We start from the raw sequence: 25,170 nt of genomic DNA, 5'->3' as shown, positions 1-25,170 counted from the left end.
TGACTTCACGTGATCTAGACTGTATGCTTCTGTTAATACATCCCAGAATTGTATTTGCCTTTTTTGCTGCTGCATCACACTGTTGACTCATGTTCAGTCTATGATCTATTAGTATACCTAAGTCTTTTTCACATGTACTGTTGCTTAGCTCTATTCCTCCCATTCTGTATATGCTTTTTTCATTTTTATTGCCCAGATGTAGTACTTTGCATTTTTCCCTGTTAAAAACCATTCTGTTGGTTGCTGCCCACTGCTCCAGTTTATTTAGGTCTTTTTGAATCCTCTCTCTCTCTTCTCTAGTATTAGCTATCCCTCCTAGCTTTGTGTCATCAGAAAATTTAATCAGTTTACCCTCAATTCCTTCATCTAAATCATTGATAAAGATGTTGAACAATACAGGTCCCAGGACGGAGCCCTGTGGTACCCCACTTGAAACATTCATCCAGCTGGATGTGAAGCCATTTACAACCACCCTTTGAGTCCGATCACTAAGCCAGTTATGAATCCACCTAACAGTTGCCTGGTCCATTGCATACTTGGTCATTTTTTCAATAAGGATGGTGTGAGATACTTTGTCAAATGCTTTGCTGAAGTCAAGATATACTATATCTACAGCATTTCCCTGATCCACCCAGTCAGTGATTCTGTCATAGAAGGAAATTAAGTTTGTCTGACATGACTTGTTAGTTACAAACCCATGCTGACTCTGGTTAATCACTTCATTCTTATCCATGTACTTACCTACATGTTGTTCAATAATTTGTTCAAAGATCTTTCCTGGTATAGAAGTCAGACTCACCGGCCTATAGTTCCCTGGGTCCACCTTCTTCCCCTTTTTGAAGATAGGAACAACATTTGCTCTTCTCCAGTCTTCTGGGACTTCTCCTGTTCTCCAAGAATTTTCAAAGATTATGGAGAGTGGTTCTAAAATTTCTTCTACGATCTCCTTCAGTACTCTGGGGTGTAACTCATCTGGACCTGGAGACTTGAACTCATTTATGTTAGCTAAATATTCCCTCACAATCTTTCTGTTTACAGATAACTTGGATTCTTCTATTCCTTTAAAACGACAGTGAAGATCAGTTGATGATACATTTTCTTTCTGAGAGAAAACAGATGCAAAATAGGAATTAAAAAGTTTGGCCTTCTCAACATCCTCTCTTACCATTTCTCCATTTTCATCCTGTAAAAATCCTATAGCATCTTTGACTTTTCTTTTACTTTTGACATACCCCCAAAATCCTTTTTTGTTGCTTTTGACATCTCTTGCAAGCCTTAATTCATTGTCAGCTTTAGCTAACCTGATACGTGCCCTACAGGATCTGCAGACTGCATTATAATCTTCTTTAGATATGCCTCCCTCTTTCCATTTAATAAACATTTCTTTCTTTCTTTTTAGCATGTGTTTAAGTTCTGTGTTCATCCATCCTGGTTTCCTTAAATACTTCCCATTCTTCCTACTTTTCGGGATTGTTAACGATTGTGCTTTGAGAATCTCAGTTTTAAAAATTTCCCATCCTTCCTGGACATTTTTGTCCTTAAGGACATCCAGCCATTGGATCCCTCCTATTCTCTTTCTGAGTCTCTTAAAATCTGCCTTTCTAAAATCTAACCTTGAAGTTTGAGTCTTCACATGTCTTCCTCCTCTAGTTATCCAAAATTCTATAATAGCATGATTGCTGCCTCCTAGCGTCCCAGCCACCTTTACCTCCTCAACCATTTCCTCCCTGTTTATAAGGATTAGATCCAAAGTAGCAGATCCCCTTGTTTTCTCCCCTACCTTTTGGAAGATAAAGTTGTCAGCAAGAGAGGATAAGAATTTGCTTGACCTGTTAGTTTTACTTGAGAGAGATTCCCAACAAATGTCTGGATAGTTGAAATCTCCCATGACCACTACGTCATATTTTTTGGCGAACTTGGTCATTTGATGCATAAAGAGTTCATCCATATCTTCAGCTTGCCCAGGTGGCCTGTAGTAAATGCCTACAATGGTGTCCTTTCCGTTGTTCTCTCCTTGTATTCTTACCCAAACAGTTTCCACAGAACTCCCAGTCTCTGAAGCTTCAATCTCTGTGCAGATATACGCTTTTCTAACATACAATGCGACACCTCCTCCTCGTTTATCAAGTCTGTTTCTTGCAAATAAGTTGTATCCTTTTAGCCTTTTATTCCAATCATGTGTATCGTCCCACCAAGTTTCAGTGATTCCAATGACATCATATTCCTTTTCCTGCGTTAGTTCCAATTCTCCTTGTTTGTTGCCCATGCTTTGTGCATTGGTATAAAAACATTTTAGTTTGTGATTGGTTTCTCTTCCTCCCATATTTTTATTATTTAGATTTTTTTGTCTTTGTTCTTCCTTTCCACTTCCAGAAGCAGAGATCTCAATAGTATTTGTCAGCTGTATGGCTTTTTCTGGCCTTTTGCTTCCCTTCCCACATTGTTCTCGTTTAAAGCTCTTCTGATGAGTGTAGCAAGGCGACTTCCAAATACATGTTTTCCAGTCTTCGTAAGGTGCACCCCATCTCTAGCAAGTAGTCCATCGTATAGGTAATTCATTCCATGATCCAGAAATCCAGATCCTTGTTGACGGCACCATCGACGTAGCCAGTTGTTCACCTGTAGAATCTTATCCCACCTCATTGTTCCATGGCCATCCACTGGGAGGATGGATGAGAAGACCACCTGCGCTCCCAATTCTTTCACTTTCTTGCCTAAGTCTTCAAAGTCACTGCAGATGGTTTCCAGGTCCTTTCTTGCGGTGTCATTTGTCCCCACATGTATTAGCAGGAATGGGTAGTGATCTGTAGGTCTGAAGAGTCTTGATATCCTGTCAGACACATCTTTAATTTTTGCTCCTGGAAGACAGCACATTTCTCTTGAGGTTATGTCTGGTCTGCAGATAGCGGCCTCTGTTCCTCTTAACAGGGAATCCCCCATGACCACCACTCTCCGTTTTTTCTTCACAACATTCTTCTTTCTCCATCCAGGAGGATTCTGAGGGCTTACAAGGTTATTCATTGCTGGCAAAGTCTTATCTTGCTGTATTTCTTCATGGTTCTCCTGCGTGAGAGCCTGGTACTGGTTCCTGAGCAGTATGGGTGCTGACTGCCTCTCGATCCTCCGGCTTCTCGGGGTCACAGGCTTCCATTCCTCTGTTTCCTCAGGTGCAGTGAGAATTTCTTCTCTTTCTGAATCATGAAGAGATAATTCTGCTCTGTCTAAGAACTCTTCACCTTCCTTAATGATTTTCAAGGTAGTTAACCTCTCTTCTAGATTTCGCAACTTTTCCTCCAACAGGGACACAAGCTTGCATTTCTGGCATGTGAAGTTTGGCTTTTCCACTGGCAAGTCTGTGAACATGTAGCAGGATATGCAGCTCACCAAATGGCTCCTGGACTCTTCCATGTTCTTATTGTTAATGTTCTGAAAACAGTGAAAAAAGCTTAAAAAAAAGCTTCAAAATGCGCGCGGTTTACCGATGTCCTCTTTTCAGCTCCAACAGCCAAAATCCAGTGTTCTTTGAGCTCGCGGAGACTCTTCACTTACCCCAAAATGCAGTGGGAATATGCAAATTATCTCCTCAGGACTCCGCCCCTAGTTTGGACCAGTAAGCATGGCCAGGGACGTTACATCTCCCTAACTGCCCACTGGGTAAATGTAGTGGCGGCTGGGACAGAGGCGGAAGGCGTTCTAGCCCATGTCCTACCACCACCGAGGATTGCTGGACGTTTCTCTGTTCAGGTTGCCTCCTCCTCCTACTCCGCTTCCTCCACCGCCTCCTCATTTGGTCACAGTAAGACCTGCACCACCGACTTGAGCAGAGCCAGTGGGACATGACAGCAGGCGGCTCTGAAACTCCTCTGTTTGGGGGACAAATCCCACAACGCTCAGGAGCTGTGGACCGGGATCAAACAACAGACAGATGTGTGGTTTCTGCCGGTGAACCTCAAGCCCGACCTGGTGGTGTGCGATAACCGGTGAAATCTGGTAGCAACTGTGGTCCTGGCCGGTTTGGCGCACATCCCTTGCCTGGCGCATGTGTAGAACTTGGTGATGCAGAACTTCCTGAAGCATTACCCACATATGTCAGAGCTGCTGCAGAAAATGCGGGCAGTGTGCTCCCACTCTTGGCGTTCTCACCCTGATATTGCTCGCCTGTCTGCGCTGCAGCATCACTTCTGCCTTCCCGTTCACCAGCTGATATGAGATGAACCAACAAGGCGGAACTCCACCCTGCATATGCTGGAGAGACTGTGCGAGCAGCAACAGGTGATTATGGAGAGACTGTGCAAACAGCAGCAGGCGATGCTGGAGGGACTGTGCGAGCAGCAGCAGGCGATAATGGAGGGACTGTGCGAGCAGCAGCAGGCGATAATGGAGGGACTGTGCAAACAGCAGCAGGCGATGCTGGAGGGACTGTGCGAGCAGCAGCAGGCGATAATGGAGGGACTGTGCGAGCAGCAGCAGGCGATAATGGAGGGACTGTGCGAGCAGCAGCAGGCTATGCTGGAGAGATTGCCAGCAGCAGCAGGTGATGATGGAGAGACTGCGAGCATCAGGAGATGATGGAGAGACTGTGCGAGCAGCTGCAGACGATGCTGAAGAGACTGTGCGAGCAGCAGCAGGCGATGCTGGAGGGACTGTGCGAGCAGCAGCAGGCGATGCTGGAGAGACTGCGAGCAGCAGCAGGCGATGATGGAGAGACTGTGCGAGCATCAGGAGATGATGGAGAGACTGTGCGAGCAGCAGGCAATGCTGAAGAGACTGTGCAAGCAGCAGCAGGCAATGCTGGAGAGCCTGTGCAAGCAGCAGCAGGCGATGCTGGAGTGACTGTGCGAGCAGCAGCAGGCGATGCTGGAGAGACTGTGCGAGCAGCAGCAGGCGATGCTGGAGAGACTGTGCGAGCAGCAGCAGGCGATGCTGGAGAGACTGTGCGAGCAGCAGCAGGCGATGCTGGAGAGACTGTGCGAGCAGCAGGCAATGCTGGGGAGACTGTGAGCAGCAGCAGGCGATGCTGGGGAGACTGTGCGAGCAGCAGCAGGCGATGCTGGAGAGATTGTGTGAGCAGCAGCAGGCGATGCTGGAGAGACTGTGCGAGCAGCAGCAGGCGATGCTGGAGAGACTGTGTGAGCAGCAGCAGGCGATGCTGGAGAGACTGTGCGAGCAGCAGCAGGCGATGCTGGAGAGACTGTGTGAGCAGCAGCAGGCGATGCTGGAGAGACTGTGCGAGCAGCAGCAGGTGATGATGGAGAGACTGTGTGAGCAGCAGGCGATGCTGGGGAGACTGTGAGCAGCAGCAGGCGATGCTGGAGAGACTGTGCGAGCAGCAGGCGATGCTGGGGAGACTGTGAGCAGCAGCAGGCGATGCTGGGGAGACTGTGCGAGCAGCAGCAGGCGATGCTGGAGAGACTGTGTGAGCAGCAGCAGGCGATGCTGGAGAGACTGTGCGAGCAGCAGGCGATGCTGGGGAGACTGTGAGCAGCAGCAGGCGATGCTGGGGAGACTGTGCGAGCAGCAGCAGGCGATGCTGGAGAGACTGTGCGAGCAGCAGCAGGCGATGCTGGAGAGACTGTGCGAGCAGCAGCAGGCGATTCTGGAGAGACTGTGCGAGCAGCAGGCGATGCTGGGGAGACTGTGAGCAGCAGCAGGCGATGCTGGAGAGACTGTGCGAGCAGCAGCAGGTGATGATGGAGAGACTGTGTGAGCAGCAGGCGATGCTGGGGAGACTGTGAGCAGCAGCAGGCGATGCTGGAGAGACTGTGCGAGCAGCAGGCGATGCTGGGGAGACTGTGAGCAGCAGCAGGCGATGCTGGGGAGACTGTGCGAGCAGCAGCAGGCGATGCTGGAGAGACTGTGCGAGCAGCAGCAGGCGATGCTGGAGAGACTGTGCGAGCAGCAGCAGGCGATGCTGGAGAGACTGTGCGAGCAGCAGGCGATGCTGGGGAGACTGTGAGCAGCAGCAGGCGATGCTGGAGAGACTGTGCGAGCAGCAGCAGGTGATGATGGAGAGACTGTGAGCAGCAGGCGATGCTGGGGAGACTGTGAGCAGCAGCAGGCGATGCTGGAGAGACTGTGCGAGCAGCAGGCGATGCTGGGGAGACTGTGAGCAGCAGCAGGCGATGCTGGGGAGACTGTGCGAGCAGCAGCAGGCGATGCTGGAGAGACTGTGCGAGCAGCAGCAGGCGATGCTGGAGAGACTGTGCGAGCAGCAGGCGATGCTGGGGAGACTGTGCGAGCAGCAGCAGGCGATGCTGGAGAGACTGTGCGAGCAGCAGGCGATGCTGGGGAGACTGTGAGCAGCAGCAGGCGATGCTGGAGAGACTGTGCGAGCAGCAGGCGATGCTGGGGAGACTGTGAGCAGCAGCAGGCACGGGTGAGTCTCTTTGCGGAACAACAGCAGCACTCTGCACCTCCATCAAGAATATCCACCATTGTAGGACTTCTGTTTATGTTTCTCTTTGACACTAGGCACTTTATAGACACTGAGACTTTTGCTCTATGGACCAGTGAGCAACATGGAGCTCATCATAGCTGTCTTTTTTCCCCTTAACGAGTACACTCCCCCAATGACATCTCATTATTGAGAAAACAAACGCGTTGGGATGGAATTTTTTCTGGGTATATCGCATGAGACCTACACTTGGGTACTACCCTTGTAAGGGCGGGAGCGCATGCAGAGGGCACGACAGGGCAGATAGACTGGACCAACTGCTCAATCGATAAAATCGGCTATCAATAAAATCCCTTTGGGTGTGACGTTCCTAAGGCTCAAATTGGTGAGATCCACACTTTGTATTCACTTCTTTATGCACTATGACACTTTGAACCTGTTTTTGTCCTACCAGTTCCTATATAGGATTGAGTAGGCCCTATTGTGGGCCAAGGGTCTTTCTTTATCTGACATGGGTTATTTGTGAGTTTTATTTTCATCATTAAAAGATATATTTTAAGGAATCTTTCTATGCTGTATAATATGTGGAACAACACACCACTTCACCACCAAAGAGTGGGCCTCCATGCGGGACGTGTGTGCTTCAAATACTCCACCAACATGGCCAACACTGATGACGCTATCATGAGCGTTACTATACCACTTCTATACCTGCTGGAAAAAACACTTCCAGCGATGATGGATGAGGTGATGGCACAGGAGGAAGAGGGACCATTTGCACCGTTAGTCAGGTCGGTCGTCCACACTTGGCTCGGAGGGTGGGTTCCTGTACCAAGAGCCACCAGGTACACAGTAGAGGAGGAACAACCGTGTTCACAGCAGGGTGGCACTCAAAGCAGCTCACGGGCATCACTGGGGCATGACTATGAGGTTACAGAGGACCCAGACCATAACCTCCCCCCGAGAACAGCTTGTCGTTGCCTCTGAGCAGCCTGGCACACATGAGCCAATACATGCTGCTGTACCTGCGCAACGACCTCCAAGTTGTCCAGATTGTTACCAGTGATGATTACTGGTGGCCACCCTGCTGGATCCCCGCAACAAGTACAACGTACCATCATTAATTCCGTCACTGGAGCGGGATTGAAAAATGTGTGAATACAAGCACAGGCTGGTGGAGAAACCACTGACGGCGCCCCTACCTGACCATGGGGTCTCACTGGAAGAACAAGGCAGGAGGATGAAGCAACCAATGAAGCTGGGGCACCGCCAGCACCACCGGAGGCAGGGTTAGCATGGCTGAAATGTGGAAAACCTTCCTCAGCACGCCACAACATCCAGCACCACCATCTGATACAGTCCGTATTAGCAGGTGGTGGAAGAGTAAATGCGGCACAAGGAGGAGGGGAATGGAGGTTGGACGCTTACCACCTTGAAGACCAAGTAGCCTCAGCTGGAGTCCATCCTGTGGGTGCCGCACCCATTGGTGATCGCAGACAAAATGTAGAAAGGAGCAGCTGAACCGGCACATCCAACCAGGAAAATGTTAAAAAATAGAAAATTTAATTTAGAATTTTTTTTTTTAAAACATGATGATAAAACGGAAACCTCAGGAGAAGCCGACGCGTTTCAGGTGCAGAACGCGCCCTTAGTCATAGGATGTCAGACATAAAACATAGAGCGATGCTATATACACTAGAGACCAATGTCAATTGGGGGAGCGTCCCTGCCGGCTTTTGTCCGTGTTTAGTGCACCGCATATGCTTCTGTCTCCGGACTAGGTCGATGTTGCAGGCCTTTGATCTGTAGATTTACATCCAGTCATTTCAGCAGATGTTCTTAGATATTACTGTCTATTGCATTTATTGCATCCCATCATCCTCATCTAATCATAGAGATTTATTTGTTGTTTATTGCAGGCAATATCTTTTGGTCATCATGTTCCTGTTGTGACAACTCGGTATTGGTCAGTTATCTAATCACTCCCCCAATTGACATTGGTCTCTAGTATATATAATGTGGCGCCCTGCTGCCCCGGGGGCGCGTCATATAACATCGCTCTATGTTTTATGTCTGACATCCTATGACTAAGGGCGCGTTCTGCACCTGAAACGCGTCGGCTTCTCCTGAGGTTTCCTTTTTATCATCATGTTTTTGAAAAAAAAAATTCCCAATAAAATTTTCGATTTTTTAACAATTTCCTGGTTGGATGTGGCCGGTTCAAATCCTCCTTTCTACATGGTGGAAGAGTATGCGTCCTCACGTGTCCACTGAGTGATGGGATTGCCCCATTTAACTTCTGGGTCTCTAAACTGGACACGTGGCCTGAGGTTGCTCTTTACGCCTTGGAGGTGTTGTCCTGCCCTGCGGAAAGGGTACTGTGTGAACGTGTGTTTAGCCCGGCAGGCGGTGTGATCACAGACAGGCGCATCCGCCTGTCCACAGCCAACGTGGAGAAGCTCACAGTCATTAAAATGAACCAGGCGTGGTCCCACGGGACGTGTCCATACCTTTGGCTGCCTAGAGAAGTAGACCAGCCGCACCCAGCCATTGTCCAACCCGAGCTACCATTTGTTATATAAGACACCATGACGCGATGAGGCCAGCAAATCACAGTAATGCCAGTAGCCAACATGGCTATGGCATTATCATAAATGGCGGGCAATCCCCGAATGTTCATTGGCTAACAGGCGCCAAACATGCGGGTCAGAGAATTCAGCATGGCACTCGGGCACCCGGGATGCGCTCGCTCCTCTCTAGGTATTAATTCTGAATATCTTCTGTCTTTATGTTGAAGAGAACGGTTATTGTCTCTTTTTTAACCCTAGCACCTTGTTCTGCGTTGCAGAGACCCCCAGTTGTATGAATGGAGATGTAAATATTTCTGCCTTATATGAGTGTTCGGTGGTCTCTTTTGCAGCTGCGCCCTCCGCCGTCCTGACGCCTGGAGATGCCGTCAATGTGGAGCTGGGGAATGAGAAAGTCGTGTCCTGTGAAGTCGCCAACTTTTATCCTAAAGATGTCACTATTCGCTGGGTGCGACACGAGAAAGATTCGACATGTGTGGCCCTGGAGCGAGGAACCTGCACCGGTGACACCGTCAATAACCCAGACGGGACGTTCAATGTCACCAGTCACCTGACCTTGTATCCCACCCTGCAGGACCACGGCTACAAATACTCCTGTCTGGTGAAGCACCGATCTCTGCACCAGGAGCTGATGGAGAACTTCACCCTGACAGTCACAGGTGATTCCTAAATCCCCCCGAAGTGTAGACCTGAGATGGGTAATGCACAGCGTCAGGAGGGGGCCGAGGCGTCAGGAGGGGGCCGAGGCGTCAGGAGGGGGCAGAGGCGTCAGGAGGGGGCAGAGGCGTCAGGAGGGGGCAGAGGCGTCAGGAGGGGGCCGAGGCTTCAGGAGGGGGCCGAGGCGTCAGGAGGGGGCAGAGGCGTCAGGAGGGGGCCGAGGCGTCAGGAGGGGGCAGAGGCGTCTGGAAGGGGGCAGAGGCGTCAGGAGGGGGCCGAGGCGTCTGGAGGGGGCCGAGGCGTCTGGAAGGGGCAGAGGCGTCTGGAAGGGGCAGAGGCGTCAGGAGGGGGCCGAGGCGTCAGGAGGGGGCAGAGGCGTCAGGAGGGGGCCGAGGCGTCAGGAGGGGGCCGAGGCATCAGGAGGGGGCAGAGGCGTCAGGAGGGGGCAGAGGCGTCAGGAGGGGGCCGAGGCGTCAGGAGGGGGCAGAGGCGTCTGGAAGGGGGCCGAGGCGTCAGGAGGGGGCAGAGGTGCCAGGAGGGGGCAGAGGCGTCAGGAGGGGGCCGAGGCGTCAGGAGGGGGCAGAGGCGTCTGGAAGGGGGCAGAGGCATCAGGAGGGGGCCGAGGCATCAGGAGGGGGCAGAGGTGCCAGGAGGAGGCAGAGGCGGCGGAGATCACTCCATCTATTCTCCAATAGCAACTGCAAAATGTACAACCTCAAAAAATCCTCCCAGAGATTGTATGGCACCTTCTTAAGATTAGTCTGTCAGCTGTTGTTTGCTATAAAGTCTAACAGCAGCATGATGTAAAGGCAGAGAGCCTGATTCCAGCTATGTGCCACTTACTGAGCTGCCTGCTGTCATTCTGACACAATCACAGATTTTCCAGCTGTAGATATAGCTGTGCTCAGAATGCTGAGTCCTCCATAACCCCGCCACCACCACTGATTGGCAACTTTCTGTGTATAACCCCGCACACACCACTGATTGGCAGCTTTCTGTGTATAACCCCGCCCCCACCACTGATTGGCAGCTTTCTGTGTATAACCCCGCCCCCACCACTGATTGGCAGCTTTCTGTGTATAACCCCGCCCCCACCACTGATTGGCAACTTTCTGTGTATAACCCCGCTCACACCACTGATTGGCAGCTTTCTGTGTATAACCCCGCTCACCACTGATTGGCAGCTTTCTGTGTATAACCCCGCTCACCACTGATTGGCAGCTTTCTGTGTATAACCCCGCCCACACCACTGATTGGCAACTTTCTGTGTATAACCCCGCTTACACCACTGATTGGCAACTTTCTGTGTATAACCCCGCACACATCACTGATTGGCAGCTTTCTGTGTATAACCCCGCCCCCACCACTGATTGGCAACTTTCTGTGTATAACCCCGCTTACACCACTGATTGGCAGCTTTCTGTGTATAACCCCGCTTACACCACTGATTGGCAGCTTTCTGTGTATAACCCCGCCCCCACCACTGATTGGCAACTTTCTGTGTATAACCTCGCCCCCACCACTGATTGGCAGCTTTCTGTGTATAACCCCGCCCCCACCACTGATTGGCAGCTTTCTGTGTATAACCGCGTTCACACCACTGATTGGCAGCGTCCTGTATATAACCCCACCCACACCACTGATTGGCAGCGTCCTGTATATAACCCCACCCACACCACGGATTGTCAGTGTTCTGTATATAACCCCGCCCACCACTGATTGGCAGCGTCCTGTATATAACCCCACCCCCACCACTGATTGTCAGTGTTCCGTATATAACCCCGCTCAAACCACTGATTGTCAGTGTTCTGTATATAACCCCGCCCACACCACTGATTGGCAGCGTTCTGTATATAACCCCGCTCACCACTGATTGTCAGCGTTCTGTATATAACCCCGCTCACCACTGATTGTCAGCGTTCTGTATATAACCCCGCCCACACCACTGATTGGCAGCGTTCTGTATATAACCCCGCTCACCACTGATTGTCAGCGTTCTGTATATAACCCCGCTCACCACTGATTGTCAGTGTTCTGTATATAACCCCGCTCAAACCATGGATTGTCAGTGTTCTGTATATAACCCCGCCCACACCACTGATTGGCAGCGTTCTGTATATAACCCCGCCCACACCACTGATTGGCAGTGTTCCGTATATAACCCCGCTCACCACGGATTGTCAGTGTTCTGTATATAACCCCGCTCACCACTGATTGGCAGCGTTCCGTATATAACCCCGCTCAAACCACGGATTGTCAGTGTTCTGTATATAAACCCGCTCACCACTGATTGGCAGTGTTCTGTATATAACCCCGCTCACCACTGATTGGCAGCGTTCCGTATATAACCCCGCTCAAACCACGGATTGTCAGTGTTCTGTATATAACCCCGCTCACCACTGATTGGCAGCGTTCCGTATATAACCCCGCTCAAACCACGGATTGTCAGTGTTCTGTATATAACCCCGCTCACCACTGATTGTCAGCGTTCTGTATATAACCCCGCCCACCACTGATTGTCAGTGTTCTGTATATAACCCCGCCCACACCACTGATTGTCAGTGTTCTGTATATAACCCCGCTCACCACTGATTGGCAGCATTCTGTATATAACCCCGCCCACCACTGATTGGCAGCTTTCCATGTACACTGTGCAGTGTTGGGGGCGGGGTTACACAGCAGGAGGACCAGGAGGCACGAGACACCTAGTCCTGTAGTGATAATAAAACACTGAGCATACAGCCCAGTAAATGACGCATCGCTGGAATCAGGGTCTCAGCCCCTACATCATGGTGCCCTCATGTAACAAAGAAAACACCTGCTGACAGATTTGACAATGAAAGGTGTAACACCACAAACTGGCCCCAGAATGTGGAAACGATTAGAAATTCACCCTCCGTTCAGTGCAGAGCCGGCACAGCAGCGTTTCTTGTAAACCTGTTATTCCACAGATACAGGGAGACGCAGGGAGCACTGGAGATGCGGCTGTGCTTCCCGTCTGCTCTAAGTCACATACAATAATAAAAGCTAAAGCCTAAAGTAGGACCTGGACGCCATTCCAGCCAGCGGCAGCAGTAATTATGTGAAAAGCTGGGTCTATATGGTACCGTTCACATGATGCAGGTTCTCCTAGTGCAGAAACACAGTACTGCTTAGCCACAGACCATGAATGGATGCATTGGCCTATTGTCAGTAGTACAGGATCCAGGCGTTACTGCCGGGCAGACCTGGGCAAGAACCCTAGGTGGAAACGGAGGACCGTGAGAGCCAGACCTGTGCACGCCTCTGCACCTGTGGCCGATATGACCAGAAATGCCACCGGGCTCGATTCCTCCTATTCTACTTCTTATTACATGAAACCAGCAGCAGACAGAATCCATCCCAAACCAAAGACGTCTAGGAATATAAGAATGTCTTAATTCATCCAAATATGAACACTTGAACATAAGGGAAACGAGGCACAAAAATAAGAAAGAAAGGATGACCCCTAAAGATACGGATACTATGTCGTCATGTGCAATATAACTGGGGACCCCCGGCCGTCACCCCTCCCCGCCAGGCTATGCAGTGGCCCCATACACATTAGACAGCTGTCAACGTCTCCTCGCGCCTCATACACAGGAACCCTCGGCTTAGCAGAGGAGGAGAGCTGCTGCTAGACTCCTCCGTCATCGGCCGGACCCTTCTCTCCCAGACATCATCTGTTATGTGAGAGTAAGAGGACCCCTACGCTCACTAGATGGTCAGAGACTCAGGTTCGATTTGTATGGGGCCTTACAGATTCCTGATTTAAAACAAGCCCTATAGCCAGATGTAGGTTCAAGCGTCCCCCTAGATCCCTGATGTCCTCCACGATGATGGCAGATCTTTTGTGTTATTCCTTGTGATTACAGAGAGAGAAGATCATTCTGGAACAGTTGTTGGAGTCCTGGTCGGAACGTTACTCGCTACCGTGCTCCTCCTGATTGGTCTCCTTTACCATGAGGTGGTGAAGAAAGGTGAGGCCTAAGATTGGGAGACCAGTGAGATGTCTGTTTGGTCGTGTGAGCAGTGGTGGGATGGATCATAACCAGTGACCACATCCAAAATAACTGGAAAACCTGCCCGATAATCCATCCCGGTATAACTAGTGCCCACATCCGTACTGACTGGTAAACCTGCCCGATAATCCATCCCAGTATAACCAGTGACCACATCCTGACTGACTAGTAAACCTGCCTGATAATCCATCCCAGTATAACCAGTGACCACATCCTGACTGACTAGTAAACCTGCCTGATAATCCATCCCAGTATAACCAGTGACCACATCCTGACGGACTGGTAAACCTGCCCGATAATCCATCCCAGTATAACCAGTGACCACATCCTGACTGACTGGTAAACCTACAGATAATCCATCCCGGTATAACCAGTGACCACATCCTAAATAACTGGTAAACCTGCCCGATAATCCATCCCGGTATAACCAGTGACCACATCCTGACTGACTGGTAAACCTGCAGATAATCCATCCCAGTATAACCAGTGACCACATCCTGACTGACTGGTAAACCTGCAGATAATTCATCCCAGTATAACCAGAGACCATATCCTGACTGACTGGTAAACCTGCAGATAATCCATCCCAGTATAACCAGTGACCCCAACCTGACTGACTGGTAGACCTGCAGATAATCCATCCCAGTATAACCAGTGACCCCATCCTGACTGACTGGTAAACCTGCCTGATAATCCATCCCAGTACAACCAGTGACCACATCCTGACTGACTGGTAAACCTGCAGATAATCCATCCCAGTATAACCAGTGACCACATCCTGACTGACTGGTAAACCTGCAGATAATCCATCCCAATATAACCAGTGACCCCATCCTGACTGACTGGTAGACCTGCAGATAATCCATCCCAGCATAACCAGTGACCCCATCCTGACTGACTGGTAAACCTGCCTAATAATCCATCCCAGTATAACCAGTGACCACATCCTGACTGACTGGTAAACCTGCCTGATCATCCATCCCAGTATAACCAGTGACCACATCCAGACTGACTGGTAAACCTGCCCGATAATCGATCCCAGTATAACCAGTGACCACATCCTGACTGACTGATAAACCTGCCTGATAATCCATCCCAGTATAACCAGTGACCACATCCTGACTGACTGATAAACCTGCCCGATAATCCATCCCAGTATAACCAGTGACCACATCCTGACTGACTGCTAAACCTGCCTGATAATCCATCCCAGTATAACCAGTGCCCACATCCTTACTGACTGGTAAACCTGCAGATAATCCATCCCAGTATAACCAGTGACTACATCCTTACTGACTGGTAAACCTGCAGATTATACATCCCGGTATAACCAGTGACCACATCCTAAATAACTGGTAAACCTGCCTGATAATCCATGCCAGTATAACCAGTGACCACATCCTGACTGACTGGTAAACCTGCAGATTATCCATCCCAGTATAACCAGTGACCCCATCCTGACTGACTGGTAGACCTGCAGATAATCCATCCCAGTATAACCAGTGACCACATCCTGACTGACTGGTAAACCTGCAGATAATCCATCCCAGTATAACCAGTGACCACTTCCTGACTGACTGGTAAACTTGCAGATAATCCATCCCAGTATAACCAGAGACCACATACTGACTGACTGGTAAACCTGCAGATAATCCATCCCAGTATAACCAGTGACCCCATCCTGACTGACTGGTAGACCTGCAGATAATCCATCCCAGTATAACCAGTGACCTCATCCTGACTGACTGGTAAACCTGCCTGATAATCCATCCCAGTACAACCAGTGACCACATCCTGACTGACAGGTAAACCTGCAGATAATCCATCCCAGTATAACTAGTGACCACATCCTGACTGACTGGTAAACCTGCCTGATAATCCATCCCAGTATAACCAGTGACCCCATCCTGACTGACTGGTAGACCTGCAGATAATCCATCCCAGTATAACCAGTGACCCCATCCTGACTGACTGGTAAACCTACAGATAATCCATCCCATTATAACCAGTGACCCCATCCTGACTGACTGGTAAACCTGCAGATAATCCATCCCAGTATAACCAGTGACCACATCCTGACTGACTGGTAAACCTGCAGATAATCCATCCCAATATAACCAGTGATCACATCCTGACTGACTGGTAAACCTGCAGATAATCCATCCCAGTATAACCAGTGCCCACATCCTTACTGACTGGTAAACCTGCAGATAATCCATCCCAGTATAACCAATGACCACATCCTGACTGACTGGTAAACCGGCAGATTATCCATCCCGGTATAACCAGTGACCACATCCTAAATAACTGGTAAACCTGCAGATTATCCATCCCAGTATAACCAGTGACCCCATCCTGACTGACTGGTAAACCTGCAGATAATCCATCCCAGTATAACCAGTGACCACATCCTGACTGACTGGCAAACCGGCAGATTATCCATCCCGGTATAACCAGTGACCACATCCTGACTGACTGGTAAACCTGCAGATAATCCATCCCAGTATAACCAGAGACCACATCTTGACTGACTGGTAAACCTGCAGATAATCCATCCCAGTATAACCAGTGACCCCATCCTGACTGACTGGTAGACCTGCAGATAATCCATCCCAGTATAACCAGTGACCCCATCCTGACTGACTGGTAAACCTGCAGATAATCCATCCCAGTATAACCAGTGACCCCATCCTGACTGACTGGTAAACCTGCAGATAATCCATCCCAGTATAACCAGTGACCACATCCTGACTGACTGGTAAACCTGCAGATAATCCATCCCAGTATAACCAGTGATCACATCCTGACTGACTGGTAAACCTGCAGATAATCCATCCCAGTATAACCAGTGCCCACATCCTTACTGACTGGTAAACCTGCAGATAATCCATCCCAGTATAACCAATGACCACATCCTGACTGACTGGCAAACCGGCAGATTATCCATCCCGGTATAACCAGTGACCACATCCTAAATAACTGGTAAACCTGCACATTATCCATCCCAGTATAACCAGTGACCCCATCCTGACTGACTGGTAAACCTGCCAGATAATCCATCCCAGTATAACCAGTGACCACATCCTGACTGCCTGGTAAACCTGCCTGATAATCCATCCCAGTATAACCAGTGACCACATCCTGACTGACTGGTAAACCTGCCCGATAATCCATCCCAGTATACCCAGTGACCACATCCTGACTGACTGCTAAACCTGCCTGATAATCCATCCCAGTATAACCAGTGATCACATCCTGACTGACTGGTAAACCTGCAGATAAACCATCCCAGTATAACCAGTGCCCACATCCTTACTGACTGGTAAACCTGCAGATAATCCATCCCAGTATAACCAGTGACCCCATCCTGACTGACTGGTAGACCTGCAGATAATCCATCCCAGTATAACCAGTGACCCCATCCTGACTGACTGGTAAACCTGCAGATAATCCATCCCAGTATAACCAGTGACCACATCCTGACTGACTGGTAAACCTGCCTGATATTCCATCCCAGTTTAACCAGTGACCACATCCTGACTGACTGGTAAACCTGCCCCATAATCCATCCCGGTATAACCAGTGACCACATCCTAAATTACTGGTAAACCTGCCCGATAATCCATCCCAGTATAACCAGTGACCACATCCTGACTGACTGGTAAACCTGCAGATTATTCATCCCAGTATAACCAGTGACCCCATCCTGACTGACTGGTAAACCTGCAGATAATCCATCCCGGTATAACCAGTGACCACATACAGACTGACTGGTAAACCTGCAGATAATCCATCCCAGTATAACCAGTGACCACATACAGACTGACTGGTAAACCTGCCCGATAATCCATCCCTGTATAACCAGTGACCACATCCTGACTGACTGGTAAACCTGCAGATAATCCATCCCAGTATAACCAGTGACCACATCCTGACTGACTGGTAAACCTGCAGATAATCCATCCCAGTATAACCAGTGACCACATCCTGACTGACTGGTAAACCTGCAGATAATCCATCCCGGTATAACCAGTGACCGCATCCTGACTGACTGGTAAACCTGCCCGATAATCCATAGCGGTATAACCAGTGACCACATCCTAACTGACTGGTAAACCTGCCTGATAATCCATCCCAGTATAACCAGTGACCACATCCTGACTGACTGGTAAACCTGCAGTTTATTCATCCCAGTATAACCAGTGACCCCATACTGACTGACTGGTAAACCTGCAGATAATCCATCCCGGTATAACCAGTGACCACATACAGACTGACTGGTAAACCTGCAGATAATCCATCCCAGTATAACCAGTGACCACATACAGACTGACTGGTAAACCTGCCCGATAATCCATCCCTGTATAACCAGTGACCACATCCTGACTGACTGGTAAACCTGCAGATAATCCATCCCAGTATAACCAGTGACCACATCCTGACTGACTGGTAAACCTGCAGATAATCCATCCCAGTATAACCAGTGACCACATCCTGACTGACTGGTAAACCTGCAGATAATCCATCCCGGTATAACCAGTGACCACATCCTGACTGACTGGTAAACCTGCCCGATAATCCATAGCGGTATAACCAGTGACCACATCCTAACTGACTGGTAAACCTGCCTGATAATCCATCCCAGTATAACCAGTGACCACATCCTGACTGACTGGTAAACCTGCAGTTTATTCATCCCAGTATAACCAGTGACCCCATCCTGACTGACTGGTAAATCTGCAGATAATCCATCCCGGTATAACCAGTGACCACATACAGACTGACTGGTAAACCTGCAGATAATCCATCCCAGTATAACCAGTGACCACATACAGACTGACTGGTAAACCTGCCCGATAATCCATCCCTGTATAACCAGTGACCACATCCTGACTGACTGGTAAACCTGCAGATAATCCATCCCAGTATAACCAGTGACCACATCCTGACTGACTGGTAAACCTGCAAATAATCCATCCCAGTATAACCAGTGACCACATCCTGACTGACTGGTAAACCTGCAGATAATCCATCCCGGTATGACCAGTGACCACATCCTGAATGACTGGTAAACCTGCCCGATAATCCATAGCGGTATAACCAGTGACCACATCCTAACTGACTGGTAATCCTGCCTGATAATCCATCCCAGTATAACCAGTGACCACATCCTGACTGACTGGTAAACCTGCAGATAATCCATCCCAGTATAACCAGTGACCCCATCCTGACTGACTGGTAAACCTGCCTGATAATCCATCCCAGTATAACCAGTGACCACATCCTGACTGACTGGTAAACCTGCCTGATAATCCATCCCAGTATAACCAGTGACCACATCCAGACTGACTGGTAAACCTGCCAGATAATCCATCCCAGTATAACCAGTGACCACATCCTGACTGACTGGTAAACCTGCCTGATAATCCATCCCAGTATAACCAGTGACCACATCCTGACTGACTGGTAAACCTGCCCGATAATCCATCCCAGTATAACCAGTGACAACATCCTGACTGACTGCTAAACCTGCCTGATAATCCATCCCAGTATAACCAGTGATCACATCCTGACTGACTGGTAAACCTGCAGATAATCCATCCCAATATAACCAGTGATCACATCCTGACTGACTGGTAAACCTGCAGATAAACCATCCCAGTATAACCAGTGCCCACATCCTGACTGACTGGTAAACCGGCAGATTATCCATCCCGGTATAACCAGTGACCACATCCTAAATAACTGGTAAACCTGCAGATTATCCATCCCAGTATAACCAGTGACCCCATCCTGTCTGACTGGTAAACCTGCCAGATAATCCATCCCAGTATAACCAGTGACCACATCCTGACTGACTGGTAAACCTGCCCGATAATCCATCCCAGTATACCCAGTGACCACATCCTGACTGACTGCTAAACCTGCCTGATAATCCACCCCAGTATAACCAGTGACCACATCCTGACTGACTGCTAAACCTGCCTGATAATCCATCCCAATATAACCAGTGATCACATCCTGACTGACTGGTAAAGCTGCAGATAACCATCCCAGTATAACCAGTGCCCACATCCTTACTGACTGGTAAACCTGCAGATAATCCATCCCAGTATAACCAGTGACCCCATCCTCACTGACTGGTAGACCTGCAGATAATCCATCCCAGTATAACCAGTGACCCCATCCTGACTGACTGGTAAACCTGCAGATAATCCATCCCAGTATAACCAGTGACCACATCCTGACTGACTGGTAAACCTGCCTGATATTCCATCCCAGTTTAACCAGTGACCACATCCTGACTGACTGGTAAACCTGCCCCATAATCCATCCCGGTATAACCAGTGACCACATCCTAAATTACTGGTAAACCTGCCCGATAATCCATCCCAGTATAACCAGTGACCACATCCTGACTGACTGGTAAACCTGCAGATTATTCATCCCAGTATAACCAGTGACCCCATCCTGACTGACTGGTAAACCTGCAGATAATCCATCCCGGTATAACCAGTGACCACATACAGACTGACTGGTAAACCTGCAGATAATCCATCCCAGTATAACCAGTGACCACATACAGACTGACTGGTAAACCTGCCCGATAATCCATCCCTGTATAACCAGGGACCACATCCTGACTGACTGGTAAACCTGCAGATAATCCATCCCAGTATAACCAGTGACCACATCCTGACTGACTGGTAAACCTGCAGATAATCCATCCCAGTATAACCAGTGACCACATCCTGACTGACTGGTAAACCTGCAGATAATCCATCCCGGTATAACCAGTGACCGCATCCTGACTGACTGGTAAACCTGCCCGATAATCCATAGCGGTATAACCAGTGACCACATCCTAACTGACTGGTAAACCTGCCTGATAATCCATCCCAGTATAACCAGTGACCACATCCTGACTGACTGGTAAACCTGCAGTTTATTCATCCCAGTATAACCAGTGACCCCATACTGACTGACTGGTAAACCTGCAGATAATCCATCCTGGTATAACCAGTGACCACATACAGACTGACTGGTAAACCTGCAGATAATCCATCCCAGTATAACCAGTGACCACATCCTGACTGACTGGTAAACCTGCAGTTTATTCATCCCAGTATAACCAGTGACCCCATCCTGACTGACTGGTAAATCTGCAGATAATCCATCCCGGTATAACCAGTGACCACATACAGACTGACTGGTAAACCTGCAGATAATCCATCCCAGTATAACCAGTGACCACATACAGACTGACTGGTAAACCTGCCCGATAATCCATCCCTGTATAACCAGTGACCCCATCCTGACTGACTGGTAGGCCTGCAGATAATCCATCCCAGTATAACCAGTGACCCCATCCTGACTGACTGGTAAACCTGCAGATAATCCATCCCAGTATAACCAGTGACCACATCCTGACTGACTGGTAAACATTCCTGATATTCCATCCCAGTTTAACCAGTGACCACATCCTGACTGACTGGTAAACCTGCCCCATAATCCATCCCGGTATAACCAGTGACCACATCCTAAATAACTGGTAAACCTGCCCGATAATCCATCCCAGTATAACCAGTGACCACATCCTGACTGACTGGTAAACCTGCAGATTATTCATCCCAGTATAACCAGTGACCCCATCCTGATTGACTGGTAAACCTGCAGATAATCCATCCCGGTATAACCAGTGACTACATACAGACTGACTGGTAAACCTGCAGATAATCCATCCCAGTATAACCAGTGACCACATACAGACTGACTGGTAAACCTGCAGATAATCCATCCCAGTATAACCAGTGACCACATCCTGACTGACTGGTAAACCTGCAGATAATCCATCCCAGTATAACCAGTGACCACATCCTGACTGACTGGTAAACCTGCAGATAATCCATCCCGGTATAACCAGTGACCACATCCTGACTGACTGGTAAACCTGCCCGATAATCCATAGCGGTATAACCAGTGACCACATCCTAACTGACTGGTAAACCTGCCTGATAATCCATCCCAGTATAACCAGTGACCACATCCTGACTGGCTGGTAAACCTGCAGTTTATTCATCCCAGTATAACCAGTGACCCCATCCTGACTGACTGGTAAATCTGCAGATAATCCATCCCGGTATAACCAGTGACCACATACAGACTGACTGGTAAACCTGCAGATAATCCATCCCAGTATAACCAGTGACCACATACAGACTGACTGGTAAACCTGCCAGATAATCCATCCCAGTATAACCAGTGACCACATCCTGACTGACTGGTAAACCTGCCTGATAATCCATCCCAGTATAACCAGTGACCACATCCTGACTGACTGGTAAACCTACCCGATAATCCATCCCAGTATACCCAGTGACCACATCCTGACTGACTGCTAAACCTGCCTGATAATCCACCCCAGTATAACCAGTGACCACATCCTGACTGACTGCTAAACCTGCCTGATAATCCATCCCAATATAACCAGTGATCACATCCTGACTGACTGGTAAAGCTGCAGATAATCCATCCCTGTATAACCAGTGACCACATCCTGACTGACTGGTAAACCTGCAGATAATCCATCCCAGTATAACCAGTGACCACATCCTGACTGACTGGTAAACCTGCAGATAATCCATCCCAGTATAACCAGTGACCACATCCTGACTGACTGGTAAACCTGCAGATAATCCATCCCGGTATAACCAGTGACCACATCCTGACTGACTGGTAAACCTGCCCGATAATCCATAGCGGTATAACCAGTGACCACATCCTAACTGACTGGTAAACCTGCCTGATAATCCATCCCAGTATAACCAGTGACCACATCCTGACTGACTGGTAAACCTGCAGTTTATTCATCCCAGTATAACCAGTGACCCCATCCTGACTGACTGGTAAACCTGCAGATAATCCATCCCGGTATAACCAGTGACCACATACAGACTGACTGGTAAACCTGCAGATAATCCATCCCAGTATAACCAGTGACCACATACAGACTGACTGGTAAACCTGCCCGATAATCCATCCCTGTATAACCAGTGACCACATCCTGACTGACTGGTAAACCTGCAGATAATCCATCCCAGTATAACCAGTGACCACATCCTGACTGACTGGTAAACCTGCAGATAATCCATCCCAGTATAACCAGTGACCACATCCTGACTGACTGGTAAACCTGCAGATAATCCATCCCGGTATAACCAGTGACCACATCCTGACTGACTGGTAAACCTGCCCGATAATCCATAGCGGTATAACCAGTGACCACATCCTAACTGACTGGTAAACCTGCCTGATAATCCATCCCAGTATAACCAGTGACCACATCCTGACTGACTGGTAAACCTGCAGTTTATTCATCCCAGTATAACCAGTGACCCCATCCTGACTGACTGGTAAATCTGCAGATAATCCATCCCGGTATAACCAGTGACCACATACAGACTGACTGGTAAACCTGCAGATAATCCATCCCAGTATAACCAGTGACCACATACAGACTGACTGGTAAACCTGCCCGATAATCCATCCCTGTATAACCAGTGACCACATCCTGACTGACTGGTAAACCTGCAGATAATCCATCCCAGTATAACCAGTGACCACATCCTGACTGACTGGTAAACCTGCAGATAATCCATCCCGGTATAACCAGTGACCACATCCTGACTGACTGGTAAACCTGCCCGATAATCCATAGCGGTATAACCAGTGACCACATCCTAACTGACTGGTAAACCTGCCTGATAATCCATCCCAGTATAACCAGTGACCACATCCTGACTGGCTGGTAAACCTGCAGTTTATTCATCCCAGTATAACCAGTGACCCCATCCTGACTGACTGGTAAATCTGCAGATAATCCATCCCGGTATAACCAGTGACCACATACAGACTGACTGGTAAACCTGCAGATAATCCATCCCAGTATAACCAGTGACCACATACAGACTGACTGGTAAACCTGCCAGATAATCCATCCCAGTATAACCAGTGACCACATCCTGACTGACTGGTAAACCTGCCTGATAATCCATCCCAGTATAACCAGTGACCACATCCTGACTGACTGGTAAACCTACCCGATAATCCATCCCAGTATACCCAGTGACCACATCCTGACTGACTGCTAAACCTGCCTGATAATCCACCCCAGTATAACCAGTGACCACATCCTGACTGACTGCTAAACCTGCCTGATAATCCATCCCAATATAACCAGTGATCACATCCTGACTGACTGGTAAAGCTGCAGATAATCCATCCCAGTATAACCAGTGCCCACATCCTTACTGACTGGTAAACCTGACTGATAATCCATCCCAGTATACCCAGTGACCACATCCTGACTGACTGCTAAACCTGCAGATAATCCATCCCAGTATAACCAGTGACCCCATCCTGACTGACTGGTAGACCTGCAGATAATCCATCCCAGTATAACCAGTGACCCCATCCTGACTGACTGGTAAACCTGCAGATAATCCATCCCAGTATAACCAGTGACCACATCCTGACTGACTGGTAAACCTGCCTGATATTCCATCCCAGTTTAACCAGTGACCACATCCTGACTGACTGGTAAACCTGCCCCATAATCCATCCCGGTATAACCAGTGACCACATCCTAAATTACTGGTAAACCTGCCCGATAATCCATCCCAGTATAACCAGTGACCACATCCTGACTGACTGGTAAACCTGCAGATTATTCATCCCAGTATAACCATTGACCCCATCCTGACTGACTGGTAAACCTGCAGATAATCCATCCCGGTATAACCAGTGACCACATACAGACTGACTGGTAAACCTGCAGATAATCCATCCCAGTATAACCAGTGACCACATACAGACTGACTGGTAAACCTGCCCGATAATCCATCCCTGTATAACCAGTGACCACATCCTGACTGACTGGTAAACCTGCAGATAATCCATCCCAGTATAACCAGTGACCACATCCTGACTGACTGGTAAACCTGCAGATAATCCATCCCAGTATAACCAGTGACCACATCCTGACTGACTGGTAAACCTGCAGATAATCCATCCCGGTATAACCAGTGACCGCATCCTGACTGACTGGTAAACCTGCCCGATAATCCATAGCGGTATAACCAGTGACCACATCCTAACTGACTGGTAAACCTGCCTGATAATCCATCCCAGTATAACCAGTGACCACATCCTGACTGACTGGTAAACCTGCAGTTTATTCATCCCAGTATAACCAGTGACCCCATACTGACTGACTGGTAAACCTGCAGATAATCCATCCTGGTATAACCAGTGACCACATACAGACTGACTGGTAAACCTGCAGATAATCCATCCCAGTATAACCAGTGACAACATACAGACTGACTGGTAAACCTGCCCGATAATCCATCCCTGTATAACCAGTGACCACATCCTGACTGACTGGTAAACCTGCAGATAATCCATCCCAGTATAACCAGTGTCCACATCC

At 48.9% G+C, this 25,170-nt stretch overlaps 1 protein-coding gene across 2 annotated transcripts in view; it reads left to right on the top strand.

The window, feature by feature from the left end:
• The window catches only part of LOC141174221 (uncharacterized), a 241,200-nt gene that overhangs the window by 96,601 nt on the left and 119,429 nt on the right, over positions 1-25,170 (top strand). For both annotated transcript variants that reach the window (XM_073659036.1, XM_073659037.1), the window contains exons 3-4: positions 9,315-9,641; positions 13,533-13,637. In XM_073659036.1, coding sequence (XP_073515137.1) covers positions 9,315-9,641; positions 13,533-13,637 — 432 coding nt within the window. The remainder of the gene's footprint in view (positions 1-9,314; positions 9,642-13,532; positions 13,638-25,170) is intronic.

This window comes from Phyllobates terribilis, unplaced genomic scaffold, assembly GCF_046119375.1.
Source record: "Phyllobates terribilis strain yellow unplaced genomic scaffold, ASM4611937v1 Scaffold_13__5_contigs__length_258822181, whole genome shotgun sequence".
Taxonomy (NCBI): Eukaryota; Metazoa; Chordata; class Amphibia; order Anura; family Dendrobatidae; genus Phyllobates; species Phyllobates terribilis.
The sequence above is the reverse complement of the archived record's forward strand: the minus strand, read 5'-3'. Positions and strand labels throughout refer to the sequence as shown.